Source organism: Pipistrellus hanaki (assembly GCF_964339955.1).
Source record: "Pipistrellus hanaki genome assembly, chromosome: 8".
In the NCBI taxonomy this organism is placed as follows: domain Eukaryota; kingdom Metazoa; phylum Chordata; class Mammalia; order Chiroptera; family Vespertilionidae; genus Pipistrellus; species Pipistrellus hanaki.
In genome coordinates, this window is record NC_140510.1 from 44,299,689 (window position 1) to 44,314,565 (window position 14,877).

The following is a 14,877-nucleotide window of genomic DNA, read 5'->3' on the forward strand; positions in this document are numbered from 1 at the left end:
ATGTGCCTAGAGAACAGGGGACGAAGCTAGGGTAGGTGAAAGGGATGTTACAAGTGAAGAGGTGGTTTTGAAAAACCACTTTGGAATTGGGTGAGAGAGTGCTTCATAGGATGTTGGAGCAAGATTGCCATGCAGTATTCAGGGTTCCACTGAAATTGGAAACTGTAGAAGAAATTATTTCTGTTTTCCCTAACAGCATTCAGTTTGATGCAGAACTGGAGAAGTCATACATTGGATTAATTTTCTATGAATGTTTATTAGGTATGTGTGATGAAGACATATGGAGGGAATGAGGAGTATTGACTTGAGAATTTTCAAAGTGGCAGATCATGGTGTACGGGCAGGATAGGAGTGGCCTGATAAACGAACAAAAAAAGAGGAACTAATGGACACAGGAGTTGGCAGTCAGAAAGTAAGACGTATGAATTTAATGTTTTCAGATATGGATAATTTTGGGCAATTACAGAACAAGGATGTGGTACTGGTGTTACAGTGGAGGTCAAAGCCATAGGAGCCGATTAGGCCAAGTAGTTGAAGGACTCACATGTCAGTAAGATGGGTTGTTCACATACACACTGAAGTTGCATAGGAGGATGGAATGATGAGGAAAGCTGAACTAGGTACCAAAGTCCTCATGTTAATGAAGGTAGTGGAGACCAGTAAAAGGGAAGGAAAGAATGGTATTGTTAAATGACATGAGCCACAAAGACAGGGAATGCAAGGATAATTATCTCGAGCCATCACGAGATGAGAAGGATGCTGAGATGTGAGGGATGTAGGAGAATGAGCAGTGCCTAATCAAGAGGACTTCTGGGGAGGCTTTAGGAAAGAATTGAGTTTCAATCATGGTAAGGAGGTAAACCTACCATTTTTTAAAATAAAGGAATAGGGAAGCTAATCACAGAATGTCCTTCAGTGATCAGGTCCCTTGCCCCAATCTTGTAGTATACTCTTTTTTTTTGTATCTTTAAAACTTAGCTCACAAGTCTTCTCTGGAAAGCCTTCTTTGTTGCATTTATCACATTATTATTATTATTATAATCTAACTGTTTCTGTTTGCCTTAAAATTGTTTGTATCTTAAGTGAAGATGTATCTTAACTCTTTATGCCATCACTTGGCACTAAATTAAGAGTGGAAAAACCTAAGTTCATCCTGACATTGTCGTTAACTACCTTATTAACTATAGGCAAATAAATTTATTTTCTTTTCCTTAATCCTATTTTCTCATTATTTTTGTCTTATTAGTAATAATGGTCATATTGTAGTATTCATACATATACATGATGTATTAAAAACATATTTTGAGAAAAGCATTATACTAGTTAACAGAATAAGAGGGAGACTACTGGGAAAAGATATATACGTAACAGGACTACACAACAGCAATGGCCTACAAGAACAAAATAGAAGTGGGATGGTGTCAGGCAAAAGAAAGGAATGAATATATCAGCCTGAATTTCTGTCTTAAGTCCTCTGGTTAGTTAGGATGTATTGCAGTCTCTCAAGCAAGAGCTTCTTCCTAGGCATATGTGCATTATGTGTCTTTGCTTCAAAAATTCTACTTTTCCCTCCTTTTTCTATCAGAAACATCTGAAGGAAGGAATTAATCCCCCTCCTATCACATTTATGTTCTGAATACTCCAAATCTTTTTCCTGTCCATGAAACCTAAACAGATCTGCTGTGTATAAAGTCCAGTCAGTTGTCTTCAGCAGTTAAGACACAAGACACATCACATTTTTTTGGCTTACTTTATGCTCAAAAGCTGTCTCTTACCTACATGGGTACTTGGAAAATCTTCTCACTAGGCACTTACAGATTATGAAAGCAGGGCAAGGTATAAGAAGAAGTTGATCCACTTTACTGTGGCCTGCTTTTTCAGTTATTCTTTATCTTAAATCCACATTTCAGAGTAATTTTTGTCATTTAAATGTTTCAATTCTGAGAGAAGAGTAGGATACTTAAGGCGTTTATTGGTGATGGCAACCATTGCATGAGTGCCATGCTGTGAGAGGTAATTTGATAAGCTTCAACAGTTAAATGAGAGGTTTTGTTTATGTTTTCATGGCATATATTAGAGATATCTTATTTTGTATATTTCATTTATTTACATAAAATGTAGTGGCGTAATTTTATTTTATATAAAGGTGTGCATCATACATCTGTATGTTTATTTCATCTTTTAGAATGACCAGGTTCTTCAGGGGTTTTCAGTGGACAAAGGAGAATTCACCTGTCCTCTCTGCAGGCAGTTTGCGAACAGTGTTCTTCCTTGTTATCCTGGAAGCAATATGGAAAATAACCTTTGGCAACGTCCCAGTAACAAAAGCATGCAAGATCTCATGAAAGAAGTGGAGGAGCTGCAGGGACGGCCGGGAGCTTTCCCCGTAAGCATCAGTGTAAGGCAGAAACATCCTGGTCAACCCCGCTCTGCTTTTTACCCTTTATATTTGTTTTGTTTTTAAATTATTCTGTGCCTTTAACATTTAATAGAAATTGCTTTTAGAAGTTTTTCTCTTATTTGTGATTATTAAAAATAAAAATGAGAATAATAGAACAAATTATTAGCAAAGGCTATGCTTTGCCTTAGTCTAATTGTTATAGTTTTAATATATATCTTCCAGATCATGAAATCCTATAAGTTTAGATATGGTTAAACTTTTTTAAGATATTGAAATATTTAAAAACAAAGCCACACAAATAAGTAAATTATATCTATATATCTTGCGATGTTAAGCACAGTCTAATCATTTAAAATTATGCCCATTAGGTATTTTAGGATTAAGATACACAGACACACACACACACACACACACACACACTTTATATATGTGTAATTATAGATTTACATAGACACTTGTGTGTGTATGTATATTAAAGAGAAGGAATATTGTATACTTGATTTAATAAGTCAGATCTATTTTACTGTGTGATTTGTCCTAAGTGAACCAATCTTTTATCCTATCCAGTAGGATTTATTTATTTGATTTAAACTCTTAAATATTTCACCTTATTATAGGTTTGTGATATGGTTCTTTTTTTAAAAAGTTAATCCTCAGCTGAGGATATGTTTTTATTGATTTTAGGATATGTGGGAGAGAGAGGGAGAATCATCGATCAGTTGCCTTCCGTTCGCACCCTATCAGGATCGAACCTGCAACCTAAGTATGTGCCCTCATTGGGAATTGAATCTGCAACCTTTTGGTGAATAGGATGGCTCTCCAATCAGCTGGGCCACATTGGCCTGGGCTATGATAGTTCTTGAGAGAAGTGACAGCTATGGCTGGTTTTGCAGTAAACTTATGAAAACTTTTGAAATTGAAATTCATAGTTTAAAGCTACTCAGAATCATCTTCTAGCAGTTCTTTTTCTCAGTTGAAGACTAATTTGAGAGTCTGTGATTTTTCCCTTTGGTACTTCTAAATTTGTGTGTTTATAGTTTGCTTAAAGTAAGGGGCATCAATATTAGTCTTTGAAAATGAAAGTCAGGTTTTTTATAAACATGGGAACTGTTCTAAAATATTATTTTAATGACATCCACTCATTTGTTTAGAATATAGTTTGTGTGGTTGGGTTACCAGTCACAATATAGAATTGAGATAAAATATCCCTAAAATAAGAGAAAATATTTCTTGATCTGTTTTATCTTTGTGTACTACATACGTTTATAATAGATAGTTAATGTACTTTTTAACTTTAATTTTCTAGTATGTTCATACGATAAACAATAGTATTAGACTATTTTTAGAGAAAATGGATATAAATAAACTTTATACTTTTGTTTGTATTTTTTACAGTCTGAAACTAACTTAAGTAAAGAAATGGAATCTGTAATGAAAGATATTAAAAATACTACTCAGAAGAAATATAGAGACTATAGCAAGACCCCAGGCTCACCAGACAATGATTTTCTCTTTATGTATTCTGTTGCTAGGTAGGTATATGCAGTATATACTTTTATATTTACTTATTATTTTTAGTTGGATTTATTTCATTTATCATTCATATTTATTTGAAGAAAGGATTTTTTTTTTAATGCTTGTTGAAATTATGGCTGATTTTAGAATTTCCTAGAAGGACTATAAAAGTATACTTTTCCTTCATTTTCTGAAGAGTTTATTTTAGTGAAATATTGAGTTAAGTGTTATTAAGCATTGTAGGATATGTGGGATATGTTCACATTTTGAGACAGAAATCTACCTCAAAGCATGTAAATATTACTGTATATATGAAAGGTAGTATAAAGAAATCACTATTCAAGTTGTTAAAAAGTAATAATATTGAGAATTAAAACATTGTAACATGTTGAACAGTAAGGAGAACTTATTTTGTTTGTTATAAGCTAGTAAAAGATCTAATAATATCCTAGAAGACAATAATTGGTTTTGAAAAACAGGTGAGGGAGAGAAATACGAGATCAGGCAGGTCCTAAAGCTTCTATTTGTAGCTAGCAGCAGTTTTAAGAAAACAGAGGCAAATAACTCTCATCTTTCAGATTAGGTAGGATTAGTCTAATCGATTGAGTAGATTTTCAATGGCTAAGAAATAGTTCCAAGTAGGAATTTTAGAAAACTTAATAGAATGAAAACAGAGAGCCATAAAAGAAGGAAATAAGGAAGAAACTGGGCAAATTAGGAACTTGTAAATTCGCTCTGCCAGAACTGATTTGTAGACCCTGGATATCTCTAGAAGCTTCATATTTTGTCCAAGTAGGCAACATTTAGAGAGAAAACGTGCCTGGAAGTCATGCAGCAAATTAGTGGCAGGAGTAGGACGAGAGCTCTGGTCTCTTGAGTCTCGGTCTAGTGTTCTTTCGGTTCCAATACTCCTTTTTCTTCACCTGCATTCAGGTTTTTGTTTTTTTAGGTCATATATGCATGTAGCTTATCATGGCCATTGTCTTTGCCCCATTCCTGGACCAGACGATAACAAAGGATAAATGAATTATATATAGTCTTTAGAACCCAGGAAAAATGGAACCAGATTTAGGAAAATTGCTGCAAGCAAGTTAGAGCTCAAGATAAGGAAACGTTAGTCTTTGGTTTAAGAATGCAAATGCTGGACACAGATTGATGTAAAAGGATCTAATGGACTGGGAAGTAACTTTCTAGCCTGCACATTCCTGACTATTATTATTTATCCAGAATGCTTTGGGGGAAGCTATAATAGTTAATTTAATATTTGTCTCTAGAGAGTCACCAATTGCATACTTGCAGTAAAATATGCTTTATGTGAAAACTAAATTGAATATAATTTAATTTTCCATGATTTCAAGATTCTACAAAACTCCTGTACTATATTGTGGTAATAATGCTATAGAAGATTGGGATGAATGTAGACCAACTCAGTTATGGGGTGTGTGTGTGTGTGTGTGTGTGTGTGTGTGTGTACACATAGGTAGTTCTGTGCTACTTAATGATAGGCATCTGTTCTGAAAAATATGTTGATATGCAGTTTTGTTGTGCAAAGATTATAGAATGTATTTATCAAACCTAGATGGCATAGCCTCCTCTACACAACGAGAATCCATGATATAGCCTATTGCTTCCAGGCTATAAGCCCGTATAGCATGTTACTGTATAAAACAAACACAAGATTAAATCAATTACAGGAAGATAATGCAATAAACAGATGCAATGAACATGAGATATATGTGGTGGCTACCAGTGTAACACATTTTATAAAGAGTACATTCTAAAATAATGATAAAAATGTAGTAAATATGTAAACCAGTAACATAGTTATTTATCATTGTCAAGTATTATGTACTATCCATAATTGTATGTGTTATGCTTTTATACGATTGGCAACTTGGCAGATTTGTTCACACTAGCATCACCACAGACATATGAGTAATGTGTTGTGCTATGATGTTAGGATGACTATGACATCACTAGGTGATAGGAAATTTTTTTGTGGTATTACGGTGGTATATGTGTTGACCAAAATGTCATTATGCAAACATACATGTGTCCTCCCTCTCTCTCTCTCTCTCTCTCTCTCTCTCACACACACACACACACACACACATACACACACACACACACACACACACACAAAAGCATTGATTATTATGTCTTTGATTTGGCTTATAAGAAAATCCTGTTTGAATGGGCATGATTTATATATGGAATTTTTCTATAGTAAGATAAATCCAATAATTTAATTTACATTTAGTTTAGTGGAAAATTTAGATTCCTATTTGTGGTTTAAATATATAAATAACTTACAGAATAAAGTTTGCTAATTCAGGAGACTTTTAAAATACACAAATTTCAGTTTTTTTTTTCTTTTATAGAGAAGTAGGAACAAATGTCAAATGTTATTTACTAATAAGGGTATATATATATGTAGAGAAAATATGCTCTTCCCTCTTCCCACCCTTCTCTGATCTTTAATGATGAACTCTAAAGCTGCAAAATAAAGATTCTGAAAGAGAAAGTATATAATCCTTAAAAACCTCATTTTCCTTTGGTTACAATTACCTAGATTATTGTCAAGTTTTCACAGAAAAAATTTCATGCCTTCTCTAAGTTTTATTTAGTCGCTAAATAGAAAACAGTCAAACAAAAACCAAATTGACTCAGAAAAAAAAACATGAATTGAAAGAAAAAAGTATTTTATATCCTACTTGAATAGGATATAATTTTATCAAGGTAGGAAAACAACCAGATTGTTCATAATTATCTTATACCTAGCATATAACCTTATGTTATAACTACTTATGATTATAGATTATGAATATTTTTATGCCTAAAGAGTAGGCATTAACATATTAATATCTAAAATGCTTAGATATTTAAGTAAAATATTTAGAGTAAGCTTAATTTGAATTACTTTTGAATCAAACATTGTGATTATTAAATGTAGAGTTTATTAGAACTTAAAAGTTTATTTATTTGACATTAGTAATTTTGAATGGACTACAACCTGTTTTCTAGAACTGAATTTCTTCCTGCTGGTTACATAATTTTTTTTGCTCTTTAGGAAACTTAAATTTTTTGATGTTTAGAAATAAATATTTCTTAGAAAAATTTTTAATAGGATAATGAGTATTTTTTTGTTTTTAATTTTATTTATATGGTAAACCTTGGGAGATTTTCTGAGGGCAGCAAAGAAGAAATTGAAATGGTCAGAAAACTCCTGCTACCAGCCCTATTGTGTGGTGATTTTCAACAGTAAGGGAAGATTAGACATGGAGAACAAAATGCATTTGCGACTCTTTTCTTGCAAGTCTGAAATTAAAGGATAAATTTTGTTATAAATGAAATAAGGAAAAGCTGATGGTTAGGGCCTCTGACTTTGATTTTTAAAGTTTTACAAATTATTACATGATACTAACCCCTTGGGTAGGTAGGTAGTATTTTTTTTTTTTTTAAATTCAGAGATAATATTGTGTAGGAGATTGTCCTACCATAATTTGAAATAATTAATTACATTTAGTAGTTTTCTGTCAAGTATTCATTAAAATAAAATTCCTAGTAACGTTTGTCATTTTTTAAAGTATCTTATTTGATGGTTGAATAAACATAATTTTTCCTGTATTTATATTTTAATGAATATTTTTGCAAATTACACTGAAATCAAAGTTGACATTCTAGTTCTGACATTCAAATGTAAGAATTGCTCATGTTTCTGGTTAGCTCTTTAAAAGTACTGTCTAGGAAATCTTAGTTTTTATAAGAGAATATAGCCATTAATTTTTTCCTACAGATTAGGCAACAGAAGATTTGTGAAAACAAAATGTATTGATCTCATTTATGTTCCCTTGATGAAGGAAAACATCCTGGTCTCCGCTCGCTTTCTGTCCACTAATATGAAATCCTTGTCCCTGCTTCCTTGCTGGTAGGTTTTTAGAAGTTCAGTGAGCAATGCAAATCGCCTGAAGGGTGGAAAATTTCCTTGTCACACAGATTCCCTTATCAGCAGCAACCAGATGGGGCTCTGAGCAGGAACATTATCGATGTTAAATTGCTTTCCTTCCCCCTTTGCCCCCCGTCCCCCACACCCCCACAAATAGAGAGGATTAAAGCATTCCTTTAGAAATGGGTGGCAAATGTACAGACTTAGGAATATTAATATTTTAAAGTTTGCATTTCTAAGTAAATATATGAAAATAACATTTCAAAACATTCGTGTTCAAAAATACAATCAGAACTAGTTCAAAGTGGTTTGTTTTAAATAAAATAGCATAATACTTTTTCTTGAATTCATTTACAAAGAGTAAGCTTGAAACTTGGCCGCCTAATTTTTTTTCTTAAGAATGGGGATAGCTCACTATTAGAGACAAATGCATGTCTAGGATATAAACAACTTCATTCAGTGTTAGTAGTGGCAAATAAAGGTATATTTAAGATTATTAATACTGTTGAAGTAAAAATACACAGGTTTTGACTCAGAATTTTTATTTATTATTTTGGCAAAAATTGCTATTTTACTTTTACTATTTTTGAGTGAATCTTTAGATTCTGCATCGGTTTGATTTTTGAAATGTCAATTTGCTAATTATTGCTATTTTGTAAGCTGATAATTGCTAAGTGTTTTATAATTTCAGGTCTATATGAATAATACTGATGTTTAGTAGTATCAACAGTTACACAATATATTTTAATAAAACTAATTGTAGATGTCCACAGAAGAGACTGCTGTTAATTATGTTGTTCCTAGTCATTTTTATGTTAGTGATTTTGTTTCTTGGTATTGATTTCTAGAACCATCTAAGCTCCAATGAGTGATAACCATTTCTCTGATAGAAAAATTGGTATTCCCTTGTGTGTTGTCTGATAGTAACCACCTACTCCGTGGCTAACAGTTGGAATACAGATTCTTTCTTTAGATTCATTTGTAGGTTTATGAAGTGCATTGTAGTTATTTTCCATATGGAAAGTATTTGCCAACATTTGGAATTTTGAACAATTACACTGTGACATGTGGTTTTGCAGTTATAAATATGAATATGCTGTATAAGTAAGGACAATAAGCTGTCCCCTTTTAATTTCAGAAATAAAATTGTACTGATATTGCATAGATTATACTTTTGCAAATAATAAAGTTGTACTTTATTGTTTAGGTTGACTCAGTCATATCAATAAGACAAATTAAGAAATATTGCTTCAGCCTAATGAGTGAGATATATTAAAATGCTTTATTTACAGAACCAATTTGGAACTTGAATTAATACATCGAGGAGGCAATTTGTGTTCAGGGGGTGCAAGCACAGCTGGCAAAAGGTCTTGTTTAAGTAAGTATTAAATGGTGCTAAAATTTTCTATTTATGTCTTTTTTGAAAGCATATAGAGACAAAGTAATTTTTTGGTATATTTTTAGATTCTTTTTATGTTGTATATAATCAATTTTAATTGTGATTATATGCTTTAAATCATTAATCTTGTACTTAGAAAAAAACCATATGAATATTTTAGCTCTTTCTGTACTGTGATTACTCAGTAAATAAATGTCATACTAATTGACCAGATTTACATTGGTTCTAAAACAATATGTTATTCTCAGCTATAAAAAATTGTTCTTGAACTGGATTTTTTAAAATAATTTTTTCATTGTGTACATTTAAGAAAATCTTTTCATAATGACAATTAGTATTGTCTATAGATTCCTCTAGTATATAGCTACTATTAAGGAAGGCATTTATGTTGTATATGTGTTAAAACCTATTAAAGTTATATATGTTTGCTTTTATTTATGAATATACTTTATATTGTAAAGTGGCATGATTCTTTAATACTTCTTGTAAGGGTATAGTTGAGAGAAGTGTCATATGGAACTTGAAGTAGGTTTTTCATGAACATGAACTTGAAACCTGGGTATGTGCCCTGACCGGAAATTGAACCCAAGACCCATCAGTGCATGGGAAGATGCTCCAACTAACTGAGCCACACCTACCAGGGCTTTTATTTTTTTCTTTAGGTTGAATCAAAAGATGATAAAGTAAAAATCCCCTAAAAAGTCCCTAAAAAAGACTTTGGGGAAAATATTAAGTAAAGAAAAAACATCACCTAACTGATTTATATGGCTGTTATTGTCCGTATTATTCAGGGCAGGGTAATGAAGATAATAGTAAATTTTGGTTAGGATGAGACCACAATAGTGAGAAGTACATGTTGTAAAGCTGTAGCACAAAGCCCAGGAAAAGTAGGTCTATGACAGATGAGGAAAAGGAACCATTCCTGTTAAGATTGAGTATAAGGACAGTCCAGAAACTAACTGAAATTGTTTAGATATACTTCAGAGTTTAGCTTAAAAGACAGCATGAAGTAGTTGGTACTTAAACCTAGTGAATTATAATTGTAAGAATAGGAAATATTTCTTTATGAATTAGACATTTTGTCTGAATTTTGTTCTGGAAGAATTTTGTAAACTTTCTAATTGCCTTTTCTTTAATTTATTTAGATCAGCTGTTCCATGTATTGGCCTTGCACATGCGGCTTTATAGCATTGATTCTGAGTTTAATCCCTGGAGAAAGCTCACTCAGTTAGAGGAATTGAATTCGCAGTAAGTATTATTGAAAGATTAAGTTAATTAAAATTGTTTTTGAAAAATACAGATAAAACATTCAAATGGACACACACAATAGCTGGTTGTGCCTCTTTTTATGTCAGAATTGATCAGTGGGTTCAGATAGCCTAAGTCTGATCCCTCCATTGTAAAGTTCCCCATCAGCCTTTCATCTAATGATTTTGCAATCCCTGATGATTCTTGCCTAAATCTGTTATTTCATTAGATGCTGCAAAATAGTGATATTAAAAAACCTTTCTTTTGTTGTACTAGATATTGGGTTTATAGTATAGATGGCTCAGAGGAGGGGGAAGTGCAGTCTTTATGGTGAATGATGCTGGTTAATTGACTATTTATATGACCCTTACCTCATACAGAACCTATTCAGATTTTGCTAGTTGTTTCAGTAATATCCTGGGAAATGCTAATGCAATGCAAAGACAATTTAAAATCATGCTTGTGTTTAGTTGTCATATCTCTTTAGTTTCCTTTAATCTGAAATTGTTCCTGACTTTTTCTTTGTACTTTATCACACTGACTTCTTTTTTGAAGGGCTTAGGCCAATTATTTTGTAGAATTTCTCAAAATTTTTTGTCTACTATTTCCTTGTAATTAGATTCAAGCTATAAACTTTTGCCAGAAATACCATAGAAGTAATATGTTCTTCTTTTTTTTTTTTTTTAAATTTATTTTATTGATTTTTTACGGAGAGAGAGAGAGAGAGAGAGAGAGAGAGAGAGAGAGAGAGAGAGGGAGTGAGAGAGAGAAAAACATCGACCAGCTGCCTCCTGCACACCCCTACTGGGGATGTGCCCGCAACCAACATACATGCCCTTGACCGGAATCGAACCCGGGACCTTTCTGTCCACAGACGGACGCTCTACCACTGAGCCACACCGGTTTCGGCGTGTTCTTTTTACTGTGTTGTATCAGCAGGCACATGCCTTGATTTGTCTAGAAACTAATGGAAAGGATGTCCTCAGATTTTAAAAAGTATATATTGAAAGGACAGACATAGGTACTATGCTTTCCATAATATTGATTGCTGGGTTGTGTTCTTTTTAAGCCCTAAAATAAATACCCATTAGGATAGTAGTAAATGCTGTGAACAACTTACCTAGTGTTTATTTCATGGTAAGGCATTTTTGATATAATCTCATTTTATCATCACCATAATGCTATACACTAGGTACCATTGTTATCCCAGTTTTTACCTATGAGGAACCTGAGGCTTAGAAAAGTTAAGTAACATACTCTTTTGGGATATACAGCTTTTAAGGAATAGAGCTGGTATTTGAATCCAAAACTTTCTGATTTTGGAGGCCTAACTTCTTAACTGTTTGCTACTCTACAGATCTGAGGAATTTCCAGTATGGTTCATTAGTTCACTAAGTTGTAATACTAATAATGTCATCTGTTTTTTATCTATAATATTAAATTTTTAAGAATTGAAGTATCTTTTCCTATTTTCTCACTTTTAATACTTCTTCAACATCAAATTGTATGTCTAATGATATAGATTTCAAATATGCTTTTTCTGTAATCCTCATGAAATTTATTTCCTTTTAATTTTATTGTATTGATGATGAATTACATATTCAGGACATCTGTACATTTTTCTGTTGGTATCTTATTTTTTAAATATTTCTGAATGAGTATTGATGTTTCTCCTATTAGTCTGTCTCTCTCTCTCTCTCTGTCTCTCTCTCTCTCCCCCCCCCGCCCCCCCTCCTCCTGCCCCTTCCCCCCTCCCCCCTCCCTTCCTTTCTCTAAAGTCAATGGAAACATATCTTTGTGTGAGGACTAAAAAAGACAAAAAAGATTATTTTTTAGGCAAGAATTATGGCCCCCTAGCTTTTTCTTTTGAGATTTCTCAGTTACTTATGAAAGTTTGATTTCTGTTCCATAGATATATGTATAAAATAGAAAACGAATTAGAAAGAAAAGATGTACAATACTGTCTAAAGTGATTATACATTTTCTTTTAGGCTGGGAAATGAAGAACAACAGCCTGAGGTTCCAATTCTTTATCATGATGTTACATCCCTTTTGCTCATCCAGATTTTAATGATGCCACAACCCTTACGCAAAGGTATAGCGTTATAATTCAGATTCTTAGATTGTATAGTATAATAATGAATATTCTACTAATTGTAGCAACAAATATAGCATTCATCTGGTGGAATTATTTAGAAGTAAATAGCGTTGTTTTCTCTACTTTTAGTAAATAGAAATCATATAAATAAAGAAAATGACAATGAAATAAAATTGCTTTTTCCCTATAGGTCTATTGTTTTTAGTTTTTTAGTCCATGATGAGGTAAAGACATGGGAAATCACTCTGAAAGCATGGGATGACACTCAACTGAGTCACACCAGCTAGGGCTTTAAAGAAAATATTTTTATTGATTTTTAAAGAGGAAGGGGAAGGGAAAAAGAGAAACTGATGTGAGCAGAACATCTATTGGCTTTCTCTTGCATGCCCCCCTACTGGGGATCCAGCCCACAATCTCAGGCATGTGACCTGATGGGAAATCAAATCAGCAACTTTTTGGTGCATTGGATGATGCCCAACCAACTGAATAGCATAAAATAATAGAAGGAACAGTGAATCTATTGATGTGTGTGGATTCAAGTTCAGACCTGTGTGCTTATTAGCTTTGTTACCACTGGCACATCCTTTTGAAGCTTAGTTGTCAAATTGAAACTGTTCTGAGGATTGAATGAGACATTTGAGGAAATTTTCTGTTATTAGGTGTTTATAAGTATTAATTACTTATATGATTATTAAGCTACCATTTATTAAGTACAAAATATATACCAAGCATCTTGCATTATTGTTACTCTTGTTTTTGCATTGTTATAATTCTCATTGCATTTTAAGACTCAGAGTACCTAAAATATTGGTATTTCTTTTTCTATTTTAGAAGTTCTATATTGCATTATATTGTATTATATTATGTTATTATTTATAAGATCTATATCATATTAGAAGTAGATGAAGTATTGGTTTTAAGCACTCAGTCTACGAGACATTGTTAAATACATGATATCTAGTAGGGGATTTGCCAAGGTTACACAGCTATTCTGAGATTGAGTTGCATTAGCACTCTGGTCTTCTAAAACACACCACACCTTCCACTATGCTAAATGCCTCACATTTATATATTCAGTGGGTAAATAAAGGAACTTAGATGGCATAATTTCAGATTTGTTGAGTAGAAAGTATATCACCACATTATCATCTCATTTTATTAACTACTTAAATGTTGAAGAAAAATCAACTACACATGCAAAGAAAGGCATATATTTGTGAAATTATCTTATATAATAAAAGCCCAATATGCTAAGTGTCCAGTCATCAGGTTGTCCAGTCAACCAATCAAAGCATAATATGGTAATGATTTGCTAAGGCTGCTCAACTGCTCACTATGATGTGCACTGACCACCAGGGAGGAGATAGTTGACTAATCGACCAATCTCTATGATGTGCACTGACCACCAGGGGCAAATATTCTGACTAGTAGGTTAGCTTGCTGCTGGGGTCCAGCTGATGGGACTGAGCGAGAGGGGCCGGGCACGCCCTGCAGCCCTCCTGCAGTCCTTCCCCTGCTGGCCAACTCCTGCATCCCTCCCCTGCCCCAATCATGCACTGGTGGGGTCCCTCAACCTGGCCTGTGCCCTCTCACAATCTAGGCTGAGGGACTTCTCCCCCTTTCCCTCGCCCGAGTGCATGAATTTCATGCACCGGGCCTCTAGTCTTGACTGTAAAATGTCTAGATTCCAAAGAAATAACAATCTTTTCTTTCTCTTGTAGACCACTTCACCTGCATTGTGAAGGTGCTTTTTGCCCTACTGTACACACAAGCTCTTGTGGCACTTTCAGTCAAATGCAATGAGGAAGATAGGTCAGCCTGGAAACAAACAGGAGCTCTCAAAAAGGTTAGTGTCTTAACTGAATTTATCATCTAGTAGTTTGATGAACTCATTTATGTTGGAGGTATGAATGAATGAGATTAGATATTTCAAAGATAAAATGAGTTATTAACAAAGCATTTTAATTGAAAATGTAACACATTCAGGCTAAAAACGTTGAAAATGTTTCCCTTGTACAATGAGGTCTTTTGCATCTGTTTCTAAACCTTGGCTTTTATCCCTTTATATTTGGGCAGTTTTGTTTTGCTTTTGCTATAAGTCTTAAACTTACAGAAGTTACAAAAATTTTGTTAACACAGTGAGGAAGTAACACAGTGTCTGCAGATTTATTTATTTTACTATATGTCACCTTTTCTTCTTCTTATCCCTGTCCCCAGTCACAATCCAAAAATGGCTTTTCACTTATCATTTCTAAACTTAAAAATCCTAA

General features: G+C 33.3%; 1 protein-coding gene across 5 annotated transcripts in view; it reads left to right on the forward strand.

Moving 5' to 3' along the window:
- The window catches only part of UBR3 (ubiquitin protein ligase E3 component n-recognin 3), a 135,965-nt gene that overhangs the window by 96,281 nt on the left and 24,807 nt on the right, over positions 1–14,877 (forward strand). For 3 of the 5 annotated variants that reach the window (XM_084892284.1, XM_084892287.1, XM_084892285.1), the window contains 6 exons: positions 2,186–2,398; positions 3,797–3,933; positions 9,155–9,240; positions 10,407–10,509; positions 12,501–12,604; positions 14,329–14,453. In XM_084892284.1, the coding sequence (XP_084748410.1) occupies positions 2,186–2,398; positions 3,797–3,933; positions 9,155–9,240; positions 10,407–10,509; positions 12,501–12,604; positions 14,329–14,453 (768 nt within the window). The remainder of the gene's footprint in view (positions 1–2,185; positions 2,399–3,796; positions 3,934–9,154; positions 9,241–10,406; positions 10,510–12,500; positions 12,605–14,328; positions 14,454–14,877) is intronic. The other 2 variants (XM_084892286.1, XM_084892288.1) reach the window with 1 other exon arrangement.